Consider the following 23,783-nt stretch of genomic DNA (forward strand, 5'->3'; position numbering starts at 1 on the left):
GTCACATAATGGGCTAGTCATTATGCTTTTAATTTGCAGGGAGCAAAAGAGGAAGTAAAACCCATCAGGGTTTACTGCCTCTTTAACCAAATAAGTATAACCCCTCCCACTCAAACGCATTCTTCCATTTGTATAAAAGCAGTGCTTAGAGCACAGGGATGAAACTTCCATCCAGGGTATAAAAGCACATACAACTAGACCTGTTTGGATGACAGAACTCCAGAGGGTGCACTCTAAGTGTAGCATTAAAAAGCACATTAAGGCCACATGCACACTCATCTCAATGACATTTTCTCCTATAGGATTTTAGCATTAGAGAAAAAAAAAAAAAAAAAATATATGCAGTAAAAGGCTGCATTTTTGAATTGTGTTCATGCACTTTTAAAGTCAATTAACGTGAACGCGCCTAGAAACACGGTTTGGCGCGTTCGTGTTCAGGCGAGAAGCTTTTGAGCATAAACGCTTAATTTTGGTGTTTTTTTTCTGCCTCCAAAATAGCTTTAAACGCTTATAGTGTGCATTGGGGTAAAGAGAGGTATGTAGAAGCAGAGAAATTATATATAAGAAAAAAAAAAAGTACTTAATTTGGCCACTGTTAAGCATGGTCATCATTATAAAGGATTTAGGAGGGCCCTGCTCCTGCAAGCTTACAATCTAATAGGGAGGGGCTGGTGAAACAAACAAAACAAAAAAAAAAAAAAAAAAAGATAGTAACTGAGGGACGAACTGATGAGGGAATTAGAAGATTGTTAGCTGAAGGCAGGATAGGCCTCCCTGAAGAGTTTTCAGGGATCGCCCCCAAAAGTGGACAGAGTAGGAGATAAACCGGACAGATCGAGGGAATGAGTTCCAGTGGATGGAAGAGGCTCTGGAGAAGTCCTTGAGACGAGCATAGGAGGAGGAGACAAGGGAGCTAGAAAGCAGGAAGTCTTGGGAGGAGCGGAGAGGACGGTTTGGGTGTTATTTGGAGATGAGGTTAATGATGTAGCTCGGGCCAGAATTGTAAATGGCTTTGTATGTTATTGTTCTGAATTTTAATCCTTGGGCAATGGGAAGCCAGTGGAGGGATTGGCAGAGAGGGGTGGCGGATACAACAGTTGGTAAGGTAGAGGAGTCTGGCAGTAGCCTTCATGATAGACTGAAGAGGGCAAAGCTTGCAGATAGGTAGGTCAATGAGGAGGGAGTTATAGTCAAAGCGAGAGATAACAAGGGAGTGAAGAAGTTGCTTAGTAGTTTCAACTGTTAGAAAGGGGCGTATTTTGTAGATGTTACGAAGGTGAAGTCCGCAAGATTTGGACAGCAATTGGATTTGGAGCTAAAAGGACAGGTCAGAGTCCAGGAAAACACATGGCATGAGGGGAGTGACTGATGGTTGTATTATTGATCTTGACAGCGAAATCAGGGGAGGGGCACAGGCTGGAGGAAAAATTATAAGCTCAGTTTTAGAAAGATTGCGTTTGAGGAAGTGGTGTGCCATCCATGCTGATATGTCGGTTAGGGAGTTAGTAATATAAGAGGAGACAGAAGGAGTGAGGTGAAGAGTAGAAAGATGGATTAGTGTGTCGTCAGCATAGAGATTGTACTGGAAGCCATGGGAGTTTATTAATTGACCAAAGGGAGGAGGTGTAAATGGTGAAGTGTTGGGGTCCAAGAACAGAACCTTGGAGGTGAAAGAGGAAGTGGAGGGGAGGAAACATTGAGTATGGAGTAGTGTCGTTGGTTTTAGCAGTTAGTAGATTAGTGTTAGTAGGGCAGTTTCAGTGGAGTGTAGTAAGTAAACGTCAGACTAAGGGGTCAAAAAGGTTGTGGTCAGTGAGTAATGAGCTCAGACGGTTGTAGACTAAGCGTTCTAAAAGTTTTTGACGCAGACAGGAACAAGATGGGTCTTATAGAGGAACTGCAGTCTGCTCAAATGTAATGAAAACCATCTTTGCCATTCTGAAGCTTCCCTCCAACCACTTTGCATATCATTTTATATATGCACTGCAATTCTATACTTGCCAAATATGCTGCAGAAATCTCCCTCCACCAAGTCTGACTGCATCCATTTTAACTGTGGGCAGCTAAAGCTGCTGCCTGTTCACTTCCGGGTTTATAGACACACAGGAGGCACACCTCCAGCTCTGCAGCTCTCATTGGCTGCCCTCTTATGACTCATCCCCCTACCTTTCTGGCAAACTCTCACAGAGAGAGAGCGTGAGCTGTGCATGAGGTCATAAGCCTAGGCTTTTTACCAGACAAGAAACAGGAAGTGGGCTGCAAAAGGTATTTACTGACAGAAAAAAAAAATTACTATCCAAAGTTAAAAACAAAAAAAGGCAGAAAGATTTAATAGATGGAAAGTTGAAAAAGTGACTGAAAGTTCCGCTTTAAAGGTGTTCAGGATGGTGGGGTCCAGTGAGGGATATCAGGGCATGTGTAATAGGGGAGGGGAAGATGTAAATAGAGAGGAGAGATTAAAGATGTGTGAGGGAGCATAGGATAGAAGAAGAGGGTGGCCGTAGTAATTGAGGGAACAGGTGGTGGTAGTAGTCTGGACCAGGAAGCGAGAAGTACCACTGAAGGCCAGTTCTGCTGGAGAGGTGCAAAGCCCTTCACAGAATTATGTCAAGTCAGGAGGCACGGCTGAGTGCATAATATACACACACATTTTAATATATATATATATATACACACACACACATATATACATATACACACACACACACACCACACACACACACACATTTTGCGATGCAGACTGACGGGAGTCACTTTGGGCGGGGGGCCTATGGAACACAGCTTTCCTTTAGAGGGGTCAGGAAACTCCTTTTTCAGCTTCCCAGGCCCCCCTTATGTGCAAGTCATCCTGTGTCTATTAGGGGCACAGGTGACCTGAGAACCGCAGTCTGGTTTGCACGAATCAGAATCTGTACAGCCACACTGGACACAGCATTTCATTTTATTCCTGAACCAGCCAGGTTGTTACACTATGCTTAAAACACAGACATTGGACATTTGAACTGTGTGCAGGCGTGCATGCCCAAGTCATATGAGAGGGGAAGCTCCTTTAAAAACAGGTCTCACCATGAGAGAAGTGATCTGCGCACCCAGTTACAGTTTTAAATAGTTGTTGAAAGGTAAAATGTTTCAGTATCACTAGTTGTTGGCTGCATGCCCAGTTTTAGGTTTATAGGTGTTAAAATGTACCTGTGATTGGCTGTACAGTAATACCCCCACCCTGTGTCTATGCCAACAATGGGGGGGGGTGTTCTCCAGAGATATATACTTGTTGAGTGAGCTGAGGGATTTTATATGGCGGACATACTCCTCAGAGTACGGGATCCGTCGCATAGACCACTCCTAATGAGCTGCAATTCAAAGAGCCTCTTGGGGGGGGGGGGGGGGGGGGGGGGGGGGGGGGGGGGGGTTGTCTTTCAAATTGCTGTGAAGCGATTTAGGCCCACTCTTCAGAGAATTGTTTTAATTCAGCCACATTTGGAGGGCTTTCCAGCTTGAACGGCCTGTGTAAGGTTAAGGGTACAGCATCTCAATTGGATTTAAGTCCAGACCTTGACTAGGCCACTCCAAAACCAAAATTTTGCTTTTGTTTGAACCATTTGGAGGTGGACTTATGGTTGTGTTTCGATCATTGTCCTGCTGCATAACCAGGTGCAAGTGCTTGAGGTCACAAACTGATGGGCAGACATTCTCCTTTAGTATTTTCTGGTAGAGCTCAGAATTCATGGTTCCATCAATTATGTTAAGTCATCCAGGTCCTGAAGCTACAAAGCAGCCCCAGAACATCACGCTCCCACCAGCATGTCTGACTGTTGGTATGATGTTCTTGTTATGAAATGCTGTATTAGTTTTATGCTAGATGTAATGGGACGCACACTTTCCAAAGAGTAACATTTTTGTCTCACTCTCAGAATATTTGCCTAAAAGTCTTAGGGATAATCAAGATGTTTTTTAGTAAATGTGAAATGAGCCTGCATGTTCTTTTTGGTCAGCAGTAGCCTTGGAACTCTCCCATGGATGCCATTTTTGCTCAGTCTTTCTTATTGAATCATGAACACTGATCTTGCCTGAGGCAAGTGAGGCCTACAGTTCTTTAGATGTTCTGGGTTCTTTTATGACCTCCTGGATGAGTCATGCTCTTGGAGTAATTTTTGTAGGCCAGCCACTCCTGGGAAAGTTCCACTGTTTCAAGTCATCTCCATTTGTGGATAATGGCTCTCTCCGGGGATCACTGGAGTTCCAATGCCTTAGAAATGGCTTTGAAACCCTTCCTAGACCAATACATGTACATTACTTTGTTTCTAATCGGTTCTTAAAAATGTTTAAGATTGTGGCATGATAGTGGCTTTCTGTGATCCGTTAGCGTGCTTCACTTGTCAGACAGCTTCTATTTATGCGAGTTCTTGATTCAACAGGTCTGGCAGTAATCAGGCCTGGGTGTGGCAAGTGAAATTTAGCGCAGGTTTTCAAAAAATTGTGGTTAAGCACAGTTCATTCATGTTTCAACACAGGAGGGGGAAATTACTTTCACGTAGGGCCAGGCAGGTGTGAACTGCTTTTTTCCCCCTTAATAAATATAATTTAAAAACTGCATCTTGGATTTACTGGGGTTATCTTTGTGTAATATTAAAATTTGTTTGATGATCTCAATCGTTTAAGTGTGAGAAATATGCAAAAAAATAAAATAAATCAGCAAGAGGGCAAATACTTTTTCACAGCACTGTATGCCCGGGAGCATAGCAAGACAAGCACCAAGGCTAGAAGTTTGGCAAACATTGCATATAGGCCAAAAATGGTAGTGCTACCAACTGACAGTCAAGTGCCACAGCAAAGCAGAGATGTCCACTGATGTGCTGGAAAGACATACAAATACACAGAGGCCAGAAAGTCTCCCTGGTGAAGGGAGGCCATCAGACTGAGCAACATATAGACATACCAAATGAAGATAAAATGAATGCCTTGATATCCAAGATTGTGCAAATAACTTTTGTAACAGTGAAAAAAAGGTTAGTGTAAAGCAAACCTGCCAATAGCACAATGGCAATAACTTTCAAATGTCGGCTAGAGCAGTAGTGTTCTGCTAGCCCGAGCATAAACAAGCAGGTGCTAACAAAGAGGGTGATGCTCAAGCGAAACAAGCCCGTAGGCCCTGTACATGTCTTATCCAAGCATCTGGGACATTTTCTGACCAACCAATTTCACCTCACTTGTCACCCAGACATGTAGGGAAGCGATTATACCAGACTTGTGGGTGCAGCTGTAACCACAATCCTGTTTTTTTTTTGTTTTTTTTAATTAACTCCTCCCTGGAGGAGGAGGGATTACAGGCAGATGAAGAAAGAGCAGCTGAAGGATCCCAATACATCATACCAGCTTATTGTTTCTCTGACTGATCCCCTCGATTAAATGACAAGAGGAACCCCATTTCAAAGGAGATTATTAAAGCTCCAAATTCATCTAATTTCTGTTAAGTGCATATGCTGGTGGAGGCTCACGAGTGCCGATTAGGTTTTATTACACCTGGAGTAATATAGTTGTTGGCAATACCGTTGCACAAGCTTCTAGTGAATGCAATAATGAATAGTAATTACTCACTGATCAACTTAAATATATGGTGGAGATCCATCTTTCGTTCAGGATGGTTTAACTAAAGATTAGGACTTAAGTGGTGTTCCGGCCGAAATGATACTTTTTAAATAAAAATACCCCTAACACACAAGCTTAATGTATTCTAGTAAAGTTAGTCTGTAAACTAAGGTCTGTTTTGTTAGTTTATAGCAGTAGTTTGTTATTTTATAAACTTACAGCAGGCCGTGGCCATCTTAAGTCTGGGCATCTGAAGCCAGACACTATTTCTTCCTGGATGTCATCCTTGCAGATCTTGCACATGCTCAGTGCAGCACAAGCAGTGTAATAGGTTTCAGATCAGGTTTCCATAGCAACGGCAGTGTCAAAGGACGTTGCCGCCCCTTCCCAGAAGGCATTGCAAACAGGAAATGATGTGATGGGCCGCGGCCAGGGAGGAGGAAGTGAAAAATAAATACAACAGATAAACAGTAAGTGCTGAGAATTTTTTTTTCTAAAAAATATCTAATTTGTTGTTTACAGTGCAGTTTAGTGAAGGATGCTGAAGAGTTGTAAAAGTGGGTGGAACTGAACTTTAGATTTCGCAGGTCACGCTGTCATGTTTATATCTTCATATGCAGCGCTTTTTTTCAGTTTGCTGGTTTAGGAAGTGTATGATCACTCCTTGTGCTAGCAGCTTTTTTCTATTTGTATGTAATTTTCTGGTTAGCACCTTTATGTCCGATAGACTTCTGATCTCCATAAACAGTACCTGTCAAAGCCAAAGCTATCACAAGGAAATAGAATTGATGGGGAAAAAAAAAAAAAAAAAAAAAAAATGTATGTAGGTGTATGTAAATATAATCTATTCCCCTTTCGCCACAGAAATGCAACGTGCACATAGGTCTGGCACGCATATGTAAATCGTGTTTCCCCTACACATGAGGCATCACTGCAAACGTCAGCCTAGGAGCAATAATTCTAGCATCCAAGCTCATGGTTAACTGGTAAACTGTAAAAGCATCACCTATGGATAATTTTAGGTACCGTAGTTTGCCACCATTTCACAGATTTGCGCAATTTTAAATCTCAACAGTTGGTAAAGGTGAATTAAGACATCAGCTCATCCAGTCCCACCCGTTTGGATGTAAGAGTATATATTTGTTATACTTCATTTCCCATACCACCATTATTGTGTTTGCCAAGATGCTAATTCAAGTTTCCCTCCCCCCCTTCAATTATGGAAACTCCCAGCTGACACTACTGTTCGTGGAAGGGAGTTCCACATCCTTACTGCTCTAATAGTAAATAAACCCCTATGTAGTATTAGGTTAAACTGCTTCATTAAGTGGCCACATGTCTTAAGGGAACCGAGATGTTGGTATATTACAATCATATCTCCTTCTAAGCATCTCTTCTACAGGGAAGAAGTATGATTGTAGTCATTTCTCATAACGGAGGTCATCTAGTACCCTTATCAACTTTGCCAGCTTTCTCTGGACTCTATAGTTCCAGCACACCCTGCGTGAGGATTTGTGACCAGAACTGGATGGCATACTCCAGATGTATGTGTATATAGTGAACAGCGCAATTTCTCAATATAAAACAGCAAGTGAATATGTATTAAATATTTTTATAAATACATACAATGTTGAAAAGTGACAAACTCAAATTTTATCACCACTGATAAAGTGCAAGGGGGTTAAAATAAAAAGTCCAAAAAGATCATCCAAAATTGAGTGAGTAAATAGTCCTTCAAAAACTATCCCCTTAAAACGAGGGATGCTGAAACTTCACACAACTGCAAAAAAAAAAAAAAAAAACCTGCAAGACAAAGGCATAATGGGATAGTATGCATAGCATACTAGCTCATTACGAATGCTCATTACTTATCTGCAGCTGTCCTTGTGCACCGCTCCGGCAGCTGACCGCTCCCAGTTACTTCCGGGTATTGTGGGCTGCGATTGGCCGGAGCTGCAATGGTGTCACTCCCGCGCATGCGCCACTGGTAACGGCACACTCACTTAGGTAACGGCATGTACGTGCCATTGCATCAGCACATACGAATACAGGGGATATCTTCTAAACCATTCAGGTTTAGGAGATATCCAGGGTAGCTACAGGTAAGCCTTATTATAGGCTTACCTGTAGCAAAAAGTGCGTTGTAAGGGTTTACAACCACTTTAAAGGATATCCCTGGTGAAGGTAATCCCCCACTTCCAGACTCTCGATATTTCCCTCAGGATTCCAGACGACATGTGGGAATTAATTTAAATATACTACACTATGGGAGGCATTTATTTCATTCCACAGGTTATCTGGAATCCTGAGGGAAATATCAAGAGCCGATAGCCAGGAGTCTGGAAGTGTGTGTGTGGGATTTGATTACCATCACCAAGGATATCCTTAAGGCCGATTCATCATTTTATGGAGGTGAGAGTTCTGTTGAGCATGGAGCAGCTGTGTGAAGTTTCAGCATCACTCGTTTTAAGGGGGATCCTTTTTGAAGGACTATTTATTTACGCACTCAATTTTGGGTGATCTTTTTGTACTTTATTTTAACCACCTTGCACTTTATCGGTGGTGATAAAATTGAGTTGGTCACTTTTCAGCATCGTCTGTTTATATATACATATTCACCTGCAGTTTATGTTGATAAATAAGAAAGACTCCCATCATCTCATATAGAGTATGGTGGTCCCATCCTTTTGAATAGACGTAGAAATGAATGCCCCCTAGTTGAGACTTTAAATGGACCACCAACTCAAAAATTATAAAAATAAATCTTTAATATAATGAATAAAATACAAATACAAAAGACCACATATATGAAAGGATGCACGACATGTGCTACAGAAGACAAACCAATGTATTATAAAAAAATGCATGCAATATAAATGCCCGACGCGTTTCCGGTATCAGATGTTCCTATACCTTCTTCAGGGGCCAAGGGTTCAGAAAATTTAGTGTTCAAAATGCATTCTGGTGTAGAAATTCAATATTAGAAATCCCTACACCGAAAATAAGCCTTAGTTAAAGTCCTTGTGAAATAATGTAATCCGTTCTGTAAAAAGATTATATAATGTGCAGTGTGTCTCCTTGTGTAACTTTACTGTGGAAAATACCTTATTTACAGCACCGTTGTGTGCTCAGGTGACCCGCCAGAGCTCTTCTCCTGGCTGACGTCAGCAGGCCCTCCCTCTGCAGTGTTGGGGGCGGGCCAACGTCAGTGGGGATCTTGGCATCTCCCTCTGCAGTATTTGGAGCAGGGAAGACTAGCTCCAGCAGGTCACATGCATGCCCAGTGGCACTGTAAATTAGGTATTTTCCACAATAAAGTTATACAAGGAGACACACTGCACATTACATATAATCTTTACAGAACAGATTACATGATTTTACAAGGGGTCAAGGTTTATTTTTGGGATTACAAAATTTCACAATGCCAATTCTGGAGCTGACTGGGGGAGGAACTTTTTTGAACATTTCGTCAATTAATAAAAAATCCCATGAAAATAAACCATAGTGTGTTTTTTGTAGCCAAAATTACACGGTAGTAAACAAAATTAGTCCCAGGACAGAGCCCTGGGGTACACCACTCAACTTTAAAGCATTCTGAAGATATATTTACCACAACCCTTTGGGAGAGTTCCTGTGACTAGTTGTCTATCCAGGTGTGCGTGACACACACACACACACACACACACACACACCTCAATTTGTAAATTAAAGTGGTTGTTACACCACTCTAACATCTTTATACTATCCACGCTGTCTCCCAATATGGTGTCCCGGTGTGCGAATATATCTATATCTATATATCTCTATATCTATAATCTATATCCATCACCTCATTTTAAAGCACTACTTTCACTAGCCGACAGGGAGGAGGAAAGAGGATAGCGGATGATGGAGGCACGTAAAGAGCAGAAGGGAGGGCATTGCCAGGCAGGATCAGCCAGGTATTTCAGATGAAAGGGCCAAATTACACAGCACAAGCACTAAATCTTTTTTGTTTTAGGGTAACACTAAGCATTTATGGGGTACTGCAGCAAAGACATTTCTTTAAGTCAGTCAGAACAGCTACACAGTGTAGCCGCCTGTGGGGTAAAAGACCATTGTAAAACCGCCAACGAGATGTAAATCCTCTGTGTGAAGAACCAGGAAGTCCTGAGAACCATGCTGGAATGCACAGAGATGCTGGACCAGATTCAATGTCACCGCTGGCGCAACTATAAAAAGGTTGTGGTGACGAGTTTGAAAGCTCATTGGCTCCTTTCTCAAACCGTAAAATACCACAGAGACAAAAAGATGCATTTACACATTGTGCAGGAGGTGCAGTCAGGGCTAGAGCATTAACCCCCAACAGTGCTGGGGGGGGTTGGAAGAAGACTTAGAAGAATGGAAGTGCAAGACACCACAATAGATATAAAATTATAGTCATATAGCAGATGTGCACAGGCTGGTAGAACCAGTTGTGAAACTGGAATGCAACCACACTTTAGCCTTAAAGTGATGGTTAGCCCATTTATAGTGCAGATGGGATGATTTTATATAACAAATGTCCCTGGGCCAGTGTTATGTAAAAAAATGCTCATATATACCAGCACTCAGTTGACTCTTTGGCTCTTCACTTTCTGGCTCACAGTTCCAGTGGATGGGTTCCAGTACACTTGTGTAAAGTGTACTAAAAGCCACTATAATGGTAATGCATAAATACGACAACCCCACTGCAATCAAAATTATATAAATACATGCCCAATTTCAGATTCTTAAAGTAAAAGTATATGTGCCCTGCGACTCCCCCAAACTGGGGAACGACACATTAAAATGACCAAGTACAAGTCTATGATCCATCCATGCACATGTGTGTGTGCATACCCGCGGCGCAACAGAATAAAATTTGAAAATCTAGAAGAGCAAACCAAGGTACATATTAAAAAAAAAAAAAAAAAAAAAAAAGGGGGGGGGGTGTGTCATGTGTAGGGGTGCCCATATTTGCATCCGCACAGAAATAGACAAAAATGTAATACAATTCATGAATGTTAAAATTAGTAGGTATGCATTGACTAAAGACACGTTAAGCTAGATGTGTACTGTGGATACATAGGATCTTTCCCATGTCGTGTCACTGTATAGAAACGCAATATTCTCCATGCACACATTCAAGAATCTGGCTGTTCAGTAGTGCTGTAATGACCATAGGCCGAAAACCGTGAATGATCCAAGTAAAGAAATGTCATCAACACACCAAGGATTCCTCAAAAAGGGTCCCAAAGCTTTATTTCCGTGGTCACATGAAAAAAAACATACAGCAATGTTTTGGAGCCACGCAGTGCACTTTCGTCAGGAAAGTGTCAAGCTTTGGACCCGGTCAAGGAATCCTTGGTGTGCTGACAACATTTCTTCACTATGTATAACCCAAAGAAATGGATAGAGATTGCATGATCTGGTAGATTTCAATCCTCAATATTAAGACCATTGGGTGAGTGGGTATTCACAGTATAGATCCAGAATGTCCCATTGACATAACCTGCTAAAAACATTCTGCTATGAGTAATGAATTGGAATAGACTATGACCCAGACAGTCCCTGAGAAGACTTCCCGTGGAACTCTAGAAAGTGTCTGTATACACTATACTTATCAATACCCTCTATGAAGCAGTGGTGCTGACTGAACTTTACTCAGTATCCTAATGGTCTGGCCCACAGGGCTACAAGGGCAGGCAAACAATACGTGGACCAGTCATAAAAATTGTCAAATATCACAGGTCTTGTAGTTCCTCATGAATTGCTTTTGGCCATGCTGTATGTGATTACATGTTAAACACTTCCAACTTTTTACATTGGTTTACATAAAGGTTTGTTAGCGGGCTGGAATTTGCTTGGGACGCCCTTGCGGTTCACATTAGAGGATTTTCTGTAAGCAGAGGGGTCTTCAGGTGGTCCTGAAGCAGAAGGCCAATGCCTCCTAACTAGACTTTCCATGTTACGGTGGTGACCATGGAATTGAGTAATGAACCTAGTGGTGGGGTTCTCACTTTTGAACGTTGTCCTCAGGGCCCTCTCAGGTCAAATAAAAAGGACTATGCCTCCTCTATTAAGTGAAGTTTTTCAGCCAACAAAACAGACCTTGGAATGTTGTTATTTTTTCCCCATTTAGAGTGGTGACAGCTCAAGAAAATGTCCCCAGCTGTGGGCCTGACAGTTTTTGGCTAAAATTTGTTGATCAAGATGGCTGAGCTCCAAGTCCAGGAAAGCCTAATAAGTGAATGGTGAAATTTGGGTGGCTGGGGGCAAAATTTGCCCCTATACCTGTACCAGTCTTTTGTAAATAAAATTCACCATTAAATTTAAAAAATATAGTTGTGTTCTAAGGCAAAAATTTTACGAAACCAGCTTGCCTGTTATTGAACACTGGTGAGGAAATTATGAACAGCCTACCTCATGTAGTATCAATTTACACCGGGAACATAGATCGAGTGAAACAGACCAGTAACAACTTGCCTACTGGGCACTTATACCCCCTTCCTGACCAGACCAACTTTCAGCGCTTTGAATGAAAACTGCGCAGCCATGCAACATTTTTTGCGCTATACGTGAAAGGACAGAGGGGAGAAAAAAAAAAAGTGAATTTTTCCTCATAAATTTTGGCCAAAATTTATACTGCTACATAGCCGCCCCCCCACAAAAAAAAATTAACATGTTATTTCTCACACAGCATATGCATACTTAACAACCGAAAACACATTCTGCTACCCCCAAGTATGGTGATACCACGTGAGAGACTTTCACAGCCTAGGCAGAGGCCCAACATGCAGGGAGCACCGCCAGATGTTCTAGGAGCATAAACTACACATCTAAAATTTGACTACCCACCACATTTTTTGAAGGCCGTGAAGCACTAGGACAATGGAATTGCCAACAAAATTACCCCATTTTGAGAAGTAAACACCCGAATGTATATTCTATAAGCCATTGTGATTCTTTAGAACAGGTAATTCTCACTCCCCCCCCCCCGAGTTTTTGGAAAATGTGGAAAGAATTTTTTTTTTTTTTTTTTTTTTAAACACAAAGTTGTCAATTTATAAAGATATTTCTAACACGTACACACCAAAAATTACACTCCAAAATACCCATGCTGATTGATAAGGGGATCAAATTCTTATTGAAATCATTTATAACTTATGAAATGCGTTTTTCTGGATATTTGGAGAGTATGGCGAGACTTCACAGCCTAGCCTGAGGAGAAGCCTTAGGACATGTGCAAAGTTACCAGCCAGAGTTACTCATTGTTCTATCTTTAAAGCGACTCTTCATTTCACATGGAGGAGAAGCAGAGTATTAAGACATTTAGCATTAGGTATGTTTATCAGGTAAAGTGCCGTTACCTCTACATTTCTAAAGACAACTATTAAAAAAGGGAGTCCATAGTGGCCCCTTTGTACACCTAGAATAGGAATTCCTTATGCTTTACTCTTCATTCTATATGGGGAGGAGACGCAGTGTCACTTTAAAGATGGAACAATGAGCGGGCCCCCCTGTTTGAACTTCAATAAATGGAAGGTCAGGTAGGGTGCACGCCATCCTGACAAAGATACACTGGCACATAAGCCAAAGGCGTCAACGTCACAGACATGGCACGTGATGTCCAGAGTCAACGCCCCCCTTGACTTCCAAGTGACGGTGGGAGTCTCTTGGAGGCCTTGCCTACTGCAGCATGGGTCCTCGCAGCGGGTTTTCTTCACCGCCAGGTTGACCAGTTGGGAACTTTGAGCTGAAGCCACTACAGAAGATTAGCAGATACCATGGCATCACTGGGACAAATAACTAGCTTGAGTAACTGTCTACTTTGACTTGCCAGCCATCTACTCACCCCTTGAGGGGATATTTGGTGGAGCCCTGTGAACTATACAGGTGCATCTAATTAATTTCAGTAATTCAATTCAAAAAGTGAAACTCATTTTATATAGATGCATTCGTGATTTTTTTTTTTTTTTTTAAATGAGGATTATGGCTGTCAGCTAGTTAAAACCCAAAATTCAGTATTTCAGAAAATTAGATTATTACACAAGACCAATAAAAAAAAAAAAAAAAAATTTATACAGAAATGTTGGCTTACTGAAAAGTAAAGTCCATGTACAGTGAGGGAAAAGGGTATTTCATCCCCTGCTGATTTTGTACCTTTGCCCACTGACAAAAATGATCCGCCTATAAAATTGGTACATTTTAAACCATGAGTCAGAACAAAAAAAAAATGCATTTCTGTAATGTTATAAATGGGATTTGCATTTTAGCCCATCTTCACATCGGGGAGATTTGACATGCCAAATCGGTAACTATTGCCAGCAATAACACCGTCCAAATCGGTGCGACGCAGTCTTTGCGGCGCCGCACCGATTCCCAAAAGGAGTTCCTGCACTACTTTTGGCGACTTTGGGGGCAATTTCAATAGACATCTGCGCATGAACCCGCACAGATGTCTCTGTAATCACTCCCAAAGTCGGACGGACATGCGGGTATGAAATTGTGCGAGTTCAGCTGCACGCGCACGATTTCTAACCCAGTCAGTGTGAACCTAGGCCAAATTAGCAAAATATGTTTTGTGGAGGGGGTCAAATACTTGACTTGGTGGCAAAACCCTTGTTGGCAGAGGTCAGACGTTTCTTGTAGTTGGCCACCAGGTTTGCACACATCTCAGGGAGGATTTTGTCCCAGATCCTCTCCAAGTCATTAAGGTTTTGAGGCCGACGTTTGGCAACTCAAACCTCCAGCTCCCTCCATATATGTCCTATGGGATTAAAAGAAGTCCAGCCTGAGCTTCTCCTAAGGGTCACAGGAGTGCAATTGGTTTTGCACTCATGTGACCCGCCCTCCACTGGCATCATTGAAATCAGTCGAGGTAGTGCGTCATCCCAACTTCAGAAGTCTGGATCCGCCAGCTGTCTTGACTGATAGTCTCAACGAGCCGATGAGACAGCCGCTCCCCACCCCTCCACAGCTCAGCGCTCCAGTGAGCATGGTGGAACAGAGCAGGAGAGATGCTGACTGACAGCAACTCTCATCTCAGGGAGGAGTGAGAACCGAGCCATCGACAATGTTCGGTTCTCAGTGCAGACACTGGGGTACAGCTACAGCATCGGTCTGATGCTGCAACCACCTAGGCAAGTATGAATAACAAAAAAAACAAAAAAAAAAACACCCCTATACTTCTCCTTTTAAGGTCTGGAGACTGACTAGGCCACTCCAGGATCCTAATGGGCTTCTTCTTGAGCCACTCCTTTGTTGCCTTGGCCTAGTGTTTTGGGTCATTGTCATGATGAAATACCCGTCCGCGACCCATTTTCATGTCCTGGATGATGGGAGGTTCTGACCCAAGATTTGATGGTACATGGCCCCATCCATTGTCCCTTTGGAAGCGGTGAAGATGTCTTGTCCCCCCAGAAAAAAAACACTTAAAGCATAATGTTTCTACCTCCATGTTTAACAGTAGGGATGGTGTTCTTGGGGTCATAGGCAGCGTTCCTCCTGCAAACACGGCGAGTTGAGTCGATGCCAAAGAGCTCGACTTTGGTCTCATCTTGACCACAACACTTCACCCAGTTCTCCTCTGAATCATTCAGATGTCCATTAACAAACTTCAGACGGGCCTGTGCATGTGCTTTCTTGAGTAGGGGGCGCTGCAGGATCTCAGTCCTTCACAGCACAGTGCGTTACCAATTGTTTTCTTGGCTACTATGGTCCCAGTTGCCTTGAGATCATTGACCAGATTCTCCCGTTTAGTTCTGGGCTGATTCCTCACTGTTCTCATGATCACTGAAACTTCACAAGGTAAGAACTTGCATGGGGCCCCAGACCGAGGGAGATTAACAGTTATTTTGGGTTTCTTCCATTTGTGAATAATCACACCAACTGTTGTCACCCTCTCCTCAAGCTGCTTAGCGGTGGTCTTGTATCCCATTCTAGCCTTGTGTAGGTCTACAAAAAAAAACTTGTCTGACATCCTTGGACAGCTCTTTGGTCTTGGCCATGGTGGAGAGATGGAATCTGATTTCTTCTGTGGATAAGTGTCTGTTATACAGGTAACAAGTGAGATCAAGAGCACTCCCTTTGAGAGTGCTCCTAATCTCAGCTTATTACCTGTATAGAAGACACCTGGGAGCCAGAAATCTTGCTGATGGTGGTGGGGAATCAAATTCTCATTTCATTTATTAAAATGCAAAACCATTAACTTTTTTAAATGTTTTTCTGGATAGTTGTGTTATTCTGCCTCACTGTTAAAATAAATCTACCAATAAAATTATAGACTGTATGTTTGCCCACTGACAAATGATCAAACTCAGCAGGGGATCAAATAGTCTTCCCTCCCTCTTCACCCCCCCCCCCCCCGCCCCCCTTACAGTAAAGTATGCACTCAATTGGTCGAGGCTCCTTTTGCACAAATTACTGCATCAATGCAGCATGGCATGGAGAAGAACAGCCTGTGGCACTGCTGAGGTGTTATGGAAGCCCGGGTTGCTTTGATAGTGGCCTTCAGCTCGTCTGCATTGTTGGTTCTGGTGTCTTTCCTCTTGACAACACCCCACAGATGCAGACGAGCTGGAGGCCACTATCAAAGCAACCTAGGCTTCCATAACACCTCGGCAGTGTCACAGGCTTATCTTATCCATGCTGTACTGATGCAGCAATTCATGCAAAAGGAGCCTCGACCAAGTGCATTTATTTGGTATTTGTGGATGAGGCTCATTACCTTCCCAGATGATAAAGCTGCCCATTCCTCTTGGCAAAAAGCCGCCAGTCCCTGTAAATTCTGGGGCTGTCTTGCATGAACTGCACGTTTGAGATCTCCCCAGAGTGGCTCAATACTGAGGTCAGTTGATGGAGATGGCCACTCTACCTTCACTTTATTCTGCTGTAGACAATGATAGGTCGACTTGGGCTTGTGTTTTGGATCATTGTCATGTTGGAATGTCCAAGTACATCCCATGCGCAGCTTCCTGGCTGATGAATACAAATGTTCCTGCAGTATTTGTTGATAACACACTGCATTCATATTGCCATAAATTGGCCAAATTTCCTGTACCCTTGTAGCTCACACATCCCCAAAACATCATAGGCCTTGTTGACTCCTCTCCAAGTGAAGAGTTTATGGTTGTGGCCAAAAATCTCAATTTTGGTCTCATTCCAAATGACTGTGCCAGAAGGTTTGAGGCTTGACTGTGCTGTTTGGCATATTGTAAGTGGGATACTTTGTGGTATTTGTGTAGTAATGGCTTTCTTCTGGCGACTCGCCCATGCAGCCCATCTTTCTTCTTGCCTCCTTATTGCACATCTTGAAACAGCCACACCACATGTTTTCAGAGAGTCCTGTATTTTATCTGGAGTTATTTGTGGGTTTTTCTTTGCATCCTAAACAATTTTCCTGGCAGTTGTGCCTGAAATATCAGTTGGTCTACCTGACCGTGGTTTGGTTTCAACAGAACCCCTCATTTTCCACTTCTTGTTTAGAGTTTGAACACTGCTGAGTGGCATTCTCAATTCCTTGGAATCCTTTTATATTCCTTTCCTGTTTTATACAGTTCAACTACCTTTTCCCACAGATCCTTCGACCACTGTTGCTTTCCCCATGACTCAGAAGCACTGGATGAAAGATGCAAGGATCTGTCAAGTTTACAGAAACTCATTGACCTTTTATTATGCACACACTAAATACAAGCAAACAGATCACAGGTGAGGATGGTTACCTTTAATAGCCATTCAAACCCCTGTCAACTTGTGTGCATGTTATCAGGCCAAAGTCACCAGGCTATGTAAACTTTTGATCAGGGTCATTTGGGTAGCTTCTGTTGTGATTATGATTTAAAAAGTGTAAACAGTTGATTGATAATAAATGGCTTCAGCCAAACACGAACCATGAGTGAAAGAAAAGTTTGTGTTAACATTCATTCTCTGAAAAATGGCCAAGAAATCATAAATTCTGCCAGGGTATGTAAACTTATGAGCACAATATATATATTTTTTACATTTATTGTGTGCGTGTGTTCTAAGTAAATTTTCTAGCAAACAGTTTAAAATGTAAGCAATGAGTGTCAAAAATAGGCTTGGTCTTGAAGTGATTAAGGCAAGGAATCTTATGTACACACTATAACATTTGGCAAACACTTATGTCCAAGGAACAATCGTACGATTTTCTGATAGTGTGCACAACTTTCGGTCTAATCCGACTGAAAATGTCCAAAGAGACAGACTCTTACAGGAACAGAATGAACAATTTGTTTTTTCAAATACAAAACCTGTACACAAACGAAAGACTGCACGATCAGAAACAAAAAAAGCCTTTGCTGTATGAGAGTTTTCATACATATCCTTTGGTTCAGACTTGCTGTGAAACGAGGAGGGGAGAAGAAAAAAAATAAAAATAAAAAAAATCGGGCGAACGTTCACCCAATTGTCATAGTGTGTAGTGTATCCCACTTTAGGGATGTTGCTTAAACTATTTTTACGAGCAGTTACATATTAAAAACAAGTACAGCACAGCCACACATTTGTTTCTTATATCCAAAATTAATAAAATGGTGGAATAGGGAATAGCTACCCCAAACTTTAATTTCTTATTAAAATTAATCAGGTTTTTATTGTGTTACTCCGGTTTCAACACCTCTAAAATCCCACTATTTCTACTGCTCTACTTTTGGGAACTGGGACTTAATAAAAACCTTGGCATTTTAGTACATGCAGTAGCAAATGTTTCCACTCTAAAAACAATCACATGAAAAAAAAAAAAAAAAAAAAAAAAAAAAAAAAAATTACCTTGCTGCCAGAGACATTATGGAACTTTTTTTCCAAGATCTTTTTTACAGGCTCCTCTTCTTTAAATGTAATAAAGACAAAACCTCTTCGTTTGTTAGTTTTTGGATCCATTGGCAGTTCAATTGATTCAATCTAGGAAAAAAAAAAAAAAAAAAAAAAAATTCTATTAACCCATCATTCTAAAAGTTCCAACATAAAAAGTTCCTCAGTAACACAAGTTGTCTTACTGGCAGTTAACTCAGCACCAGAGAGATTACATCCAAACTGTCAGTGGTGGATGCCAAAGCCTAATCTAAACTATAGGTGCCTTAGTGCCAAATAAGAATGCTACCATTGAAAAAAAGAAATGGCGATGTGCAAGGTTTTTCTGTCACAAGCATAGAAGCCACCTCACAAAGTGGATCAAGTTTCATGGGGCGCACACAAAGTATTCTTGTCTCAGTTCCAGGTACCTAGCAAAGCCTGCTCAGAACCTCTAATGCGTTTTAAAATGCAGTCCAATTAGAAGCACAACCTAGTATGGAGGAAACTGGAGTTGAGATTGAATTCTGAAGTTTTGCATTTTGTCATCTCAGGTTCCTTCCTTTCCACTCACCAACATGCCAATTCAATAAAAGCTTTCCGTTTTAATTACATACCTTATTTTAGGTTCTGTGATATCACCAGGCCTGTTTCTCTATGAAAAAGCAGGCAGCCCATGGCTGGTGAGGGAAAGGGAGGTTGCAGTACATAGCTGCCTGAAAGATTATATTACCTTGTCTTAGTACTCAAGAACCCTCAGCCCTGGTGCAGCAGTGGACTGCTTCTTTAGAAGTTAAGCAAACGTCCAAACTCTTTGAATGGGTAAGATTTTTCTGTAGGAGTGAGATCCCCTAGGCCAGTGATGGCAAACCTTGGCACCCCAGATGTTTTGGAACTACATTTCCCATGATGCTCATACACTCTGCAGTGTATTTGAGCATCATGGGAAATGTAGTTCCAAAACATCTGGGGTGCCAAGGTTCACAATCACTGCCCTAGGCATACTTGTTTACATAGAAACCACCCTAACACCCACACCAGGTAACACCATTATGTGAAGCTGAGCCTCCATTATAGAAAGAACTGATAAACAATGAATGGTGGACCAGGAACAGTTCTCCAGCCAGGAAATGAGAAGCGTTCTACAGAACTTGTTGTAGCCCCTTTTACACAGGAAATCCGATCAGACCTGTGTTCTTCCAGGCAGACCCGATCAGAAGGTACATCAATTTACTACGGACAGGCGGGTATAAAATAAAAAAAGTACTAGTGTCAGTTTACACCCGCCAAACTTTTGGTTCCAAACCAGTCCGAAAAGAAAAGAAATTTAAACAAATGGCATCCGCCCTTTTTGGTTGGGCAGATCGGAAAGGTAGTCTGGTGTAAACAGTTCGTATGAGGAGGCCACCCATAGAGCAGGGCTGGCTTTTTCCGTGTCTGTTCTGCAGAAAATGAGTAGACACGGAAATGTCATTCACACAATCTGCTTCAATCAGCAGGGAATCAGGGAGCTGAATCCCTGCTGTTCGGTAGTCGGTAGACAATCTGCCCCCAATAAATAAAAAAAAAAAAAAAAAAAAAAAAAACACCACACACACACAAAAAACAAAAGGCGCATGACACTTTGTGAATCTTTTCACAGAGACTTCAGGCAGCTCTGCTCACCCCTCCACTGTCCATTACAGAACACTTACTACACTAATACAGTCACAAAACACAAAGCCTTACGTGACTGGGGATTGAGCATGTGGAGTGTAAGGGTGAGCACAGCAGATGCAAACTCTGCAGTTGCAGTCAGCCCCAAAGAAAGTGTTGGAGTGGCAAAGTTAGTGACACGGATACGGTTGGCACTCAAAAACGTGAATAGTAAATCTAAGAAAGTATTACCCTTACATGCTGCAATTCCTGGAGTTCGGTTTCAAAAGATTTAGAAGCTTGGCATCTGCTTTCCACATTCCACACATCTCAGGAGACAGGCTCACTGAAATGATGCAAAAACTTCAGCCTGCTCCAAACAATACATCTAAATGCTTAAAAATTATTAACTGTTGGGTTCTTAACCACTTAAGGACCGGCCCTCTTTTTTAGATGTGTTGTTTACAAGTTAGTTTTTTTTTTTTTTGCTAGAAAATTACTTAAGAGCCCCCAAACATACATTTTTTTTCTAATACCCTAGAGGTGTCAAACTCAATTTCATCGTGGGCCGCATCAGCATTAGGATTGTCCTCAAAAGGGCCGGTTGTATCTGTAAGATTAGATGTCCAGCACATCCCCTACATTAGATGTCAAGAGCCACCCCACCATCAGAAGTTGAGTCCCCTACTCTCCCTAACATCACAGTGCACCCTCCTTCCTTATGCTGCTGCTGGGAAGAAGCTGTATGCATTGCTTGAAAGCAGAAAGTAGGGGTCTGGAGGAGGAACCAAGGAGGGCTGGAGCTATCCTGCAGCTGCAGGAGAGGTGCGAGGGCCACATGAAATGGCCTGGAGGGCCAGATTCGACCCACGGGCCTTGTGTTTGACACCTGTGCCTAGAGAATAAAATGGCGGTCGTTGCAATACTTTGTCACACAGTATTTGCGCAGCGGTCTTACAAGCGCACTTTTTTTGTAAAAAATACACTTTAATTAAAAAAAAAATAAAACCGTAAAGTTAGCCCAATTTTTATATTGTGAAAGATAATGTTACGCTGAGTAAATTGATACCCAACATGTCAAGCTTCAAAATTGCGACAAACTTTTACCCTTAAAAATCTCCATAGGCAACGTAAAAAAAAAAAAAAAAAAAAAAAAAAAAATTCTACAGGTTGCACGTTTTGAGTTAGAGGAGGTCTAGGACTAGAATTATTGCTCTCGCTCTACCAATCCCAGCGATACCTCACGTGTGGTTTGAACACCATTTTCATAGGAGGGCACTACTCACGTATGCGTTCGCTTCTGCACGCGAGCTCAGCGGGACGAGGCACATAAATTTTTTTTTCTTATTTAATTTTACCATTTTTTTTTAAAGTGTAAAAATAAGTGTCACTTTTATTCCTATTACAAGGAATGTAAACATCCCTTGTAATAGAAAAAAAAAAAAAAAAAAAAAAAAATTGTCATTAAAAAAAAAAAAAATGGCCCTCTAAGAGCTATGGGCAGAAGTGACGTTTTGACGTTGCTTCCGCCCTGCAGTGTCATGGAGATGGGTGGGGGCCAACTTCCCTCACTCGTCTCCATGCACAGCCAGTGAAAGCATCGGATCGCCTCCGCTCAGGTAAGCAGTAGAGGGCACCGGGCCTCCCGCCGGCGATAAAAGTGATCTCGCTGCGAATCCGCCACAGACACCACTTATCTTGTAGCCGGTCGAACACGGGGATACCGGGGTTATGGCAGCTAGCTGCTGCCATAACAATGATATCCGTCCTCAAAGTGAGGACAGATATAGGTGTTCAGCAATTGGTTAAAGAGAAGTTCCAATTTAAAAAAAAAAAGTTAAGTCAGCAGCTACAAAAACTGCAGCTGCTGACTTTTAATAAAATCGGACACTTACCTGTCCAGCGATGTGGGGGATAGAAGCTCCGCTCGTCCCCCCCCCTCCGTTCGGCAGCGCTGGCATTGCAACTGTTGGCCCGGCTGTGGCTTCAGTCAGGCACCCACTGCGCATGCGCGAGCAGCGCTGCGATTGGCCGCTGAGTCATCTGGGACCTGTAATGTGTCCCAGATGATTGACAAGAGGGAGGGGGCAGAGCTGAGCCCTTCCTGCGCCGAGGGGAAGTGATGTCACCAGCCCAGGCACTGAAGGGGGCAGACTACAAGGGACCCCCTAGCAACAGCCATTTAGAGGTGAGGGAAAAAAAATTCCAAATGATTTTTTTTTTTTCGGTGGAACACCACTAAGTATGACCAAGTGGAAAAGTACATTGACTTGACTGTAAATATACCATGTCTTGGAGAAGTACAACCAAAGCTCGTTTAGCTGCATTTCTCTTGTGGGACCACAGGAGTGCAGTTCGTTCTGCACACCTGTGCCCCGATTTCAGCAGACAATAGGCTGAAGGCGACTGACATCAGAGCCGGTCCAGGCAGGATCGAGACAATGGAGTCGGGATCTGCCCACATGCCTGGACTGGCACTCGGTTCAACTAGTTGCTGAGCCTGAGGTGGCCACTCCCACCCCCTACAAAGCCCAGCACCCCCCCTCTTGAAGCAAGCATTGCTGGGTACACAATAGAAGGGTGGCCTGTGCTCCAAGATAGCTATATTTACAAGCAAGTCCCTTATGATAAAATCATACAAACCACAATTATAGGACTGAGTATTCACAGACCTTGTGATGTCCTCAGGCAATGAGAAGGGTGAGCAACTAGGCAAACAGAACTGAGCCAACAGACCCAACTATAGACCGCCACTACAAGGACATTGCAGGCCAAAAATCTGCAATCCCAGAAGACTGAACCTGGTAGAACTTTTGAAAAAGGGTATGCAGAGGACCAGGTAGTGGCCTTACAAAGCTGGGCTACAGAGTTGGTGCAGGGATAAAAAAAAAAAAAAAAAAAAAAAAAAAATTTTTTTTCATATTTCATAGCGCAAGCACTGGAGAGTGGTCGTCTGATCAGACTACTGGTGGACTTTGAAGTAGGATTTCCCTTTAGAGGGTTAGATTAGTCAATCTTCCTTATAGAAGCTGGCTGTTTTGAAATGGACTGATTGACTACATCCAGACAAGAATTATCTGTTAGTCCATCTTTGTGCCCTATGCCAAAGCACCATCTTCACCGGGTAGAAGACAGATACCACCATAGAAGAAATGGTATTGGATGCAAATCTAACTCACCTTTGTGAAGAAGAACAGCTCCTTTCACAAAAGAGCCACCAGCTCAGAGACCGGTCAGACATGATGGTAACCAAGGCAGCCACTTTTCAGGAGAGATCTTCCAAGATATCCCTGAAGGTGTTTTTCTGCAGAAGACAGAACCCAAATTGAGGTCCCAAGGAAGCGCACGGAGTTCTTCTAAAAGGGACCCAATCCAAAATACACCAAGATGAAAATGTTTGACAAGGGAGCACCAAGATTTTTGAAGAAGGCACAATGCAAGAACATTAGCATTCAGGGTTAAGTTCTGTAAGGTCCTGATTGTAGAAAGCCAGAATGTGAGGAATAGTAATCTGAAGTGCCTGTGTTCACACGAGGCAAAAGAAGAATTTCCAAATATAATAGCCCTTTTGTGAAGTGGCTTTTCTTGCTTTCAGCAAGGTAGGAATGAGACTACGACCCATCTGTCTGAAGACCTGACTTCAATAGCCATGATAGTGAACAAAAAGCAGAATGGAAAAAGAAGGCATCGAGACAGCATTTCTGGCCTGTTGGGCAACTAGACTACCATTGGCCTCTGAGCAGGTGTTCACC

General features: G+C 42.4%; 1 protein-coding gene across 7 annotated transcripts in view; it reads right to left on the minus strand.

Annotated features, from left to right (window-relative positions):
* Positions 1-23,783, minus strand: part of HNRNPAB (heterogeneous nuclear ribonucleoprotein A/B) — a 258,340-nt gene that overhangs the window by 51,212 nt on the left and 183,345 nt on the right. For all 7 annotated transcript variants that reach the window (XM_073620769.1, XM_073620770.1, XM_073620765.1 and 4 more), the window contains exon 5: positions 18,376-18,507. In XM_073620769.1, coding sequence (XP_073476870.1) covers positions 18,376-18,507 — 132 coding nt within the window. The remainder of the gene's footprint in view (positions 1-18,375; positions 18,508-23,783) is intronic.

This window comes from Aquarana catesbeiana, linkage group LG03 (assembly GCF_042186555.1).
Source record: "Aquarana catesbeiana isolate 2022-GZ linkage group LG03, ASM4218655v1, whole genome shotgun sequence".
NCBI classification, from domain to species: Eukaryota; Metazoa; Chordata; class Amphibia; order Anura; family Ranidae; genus Aquarana; species Aquarana catesbeiana.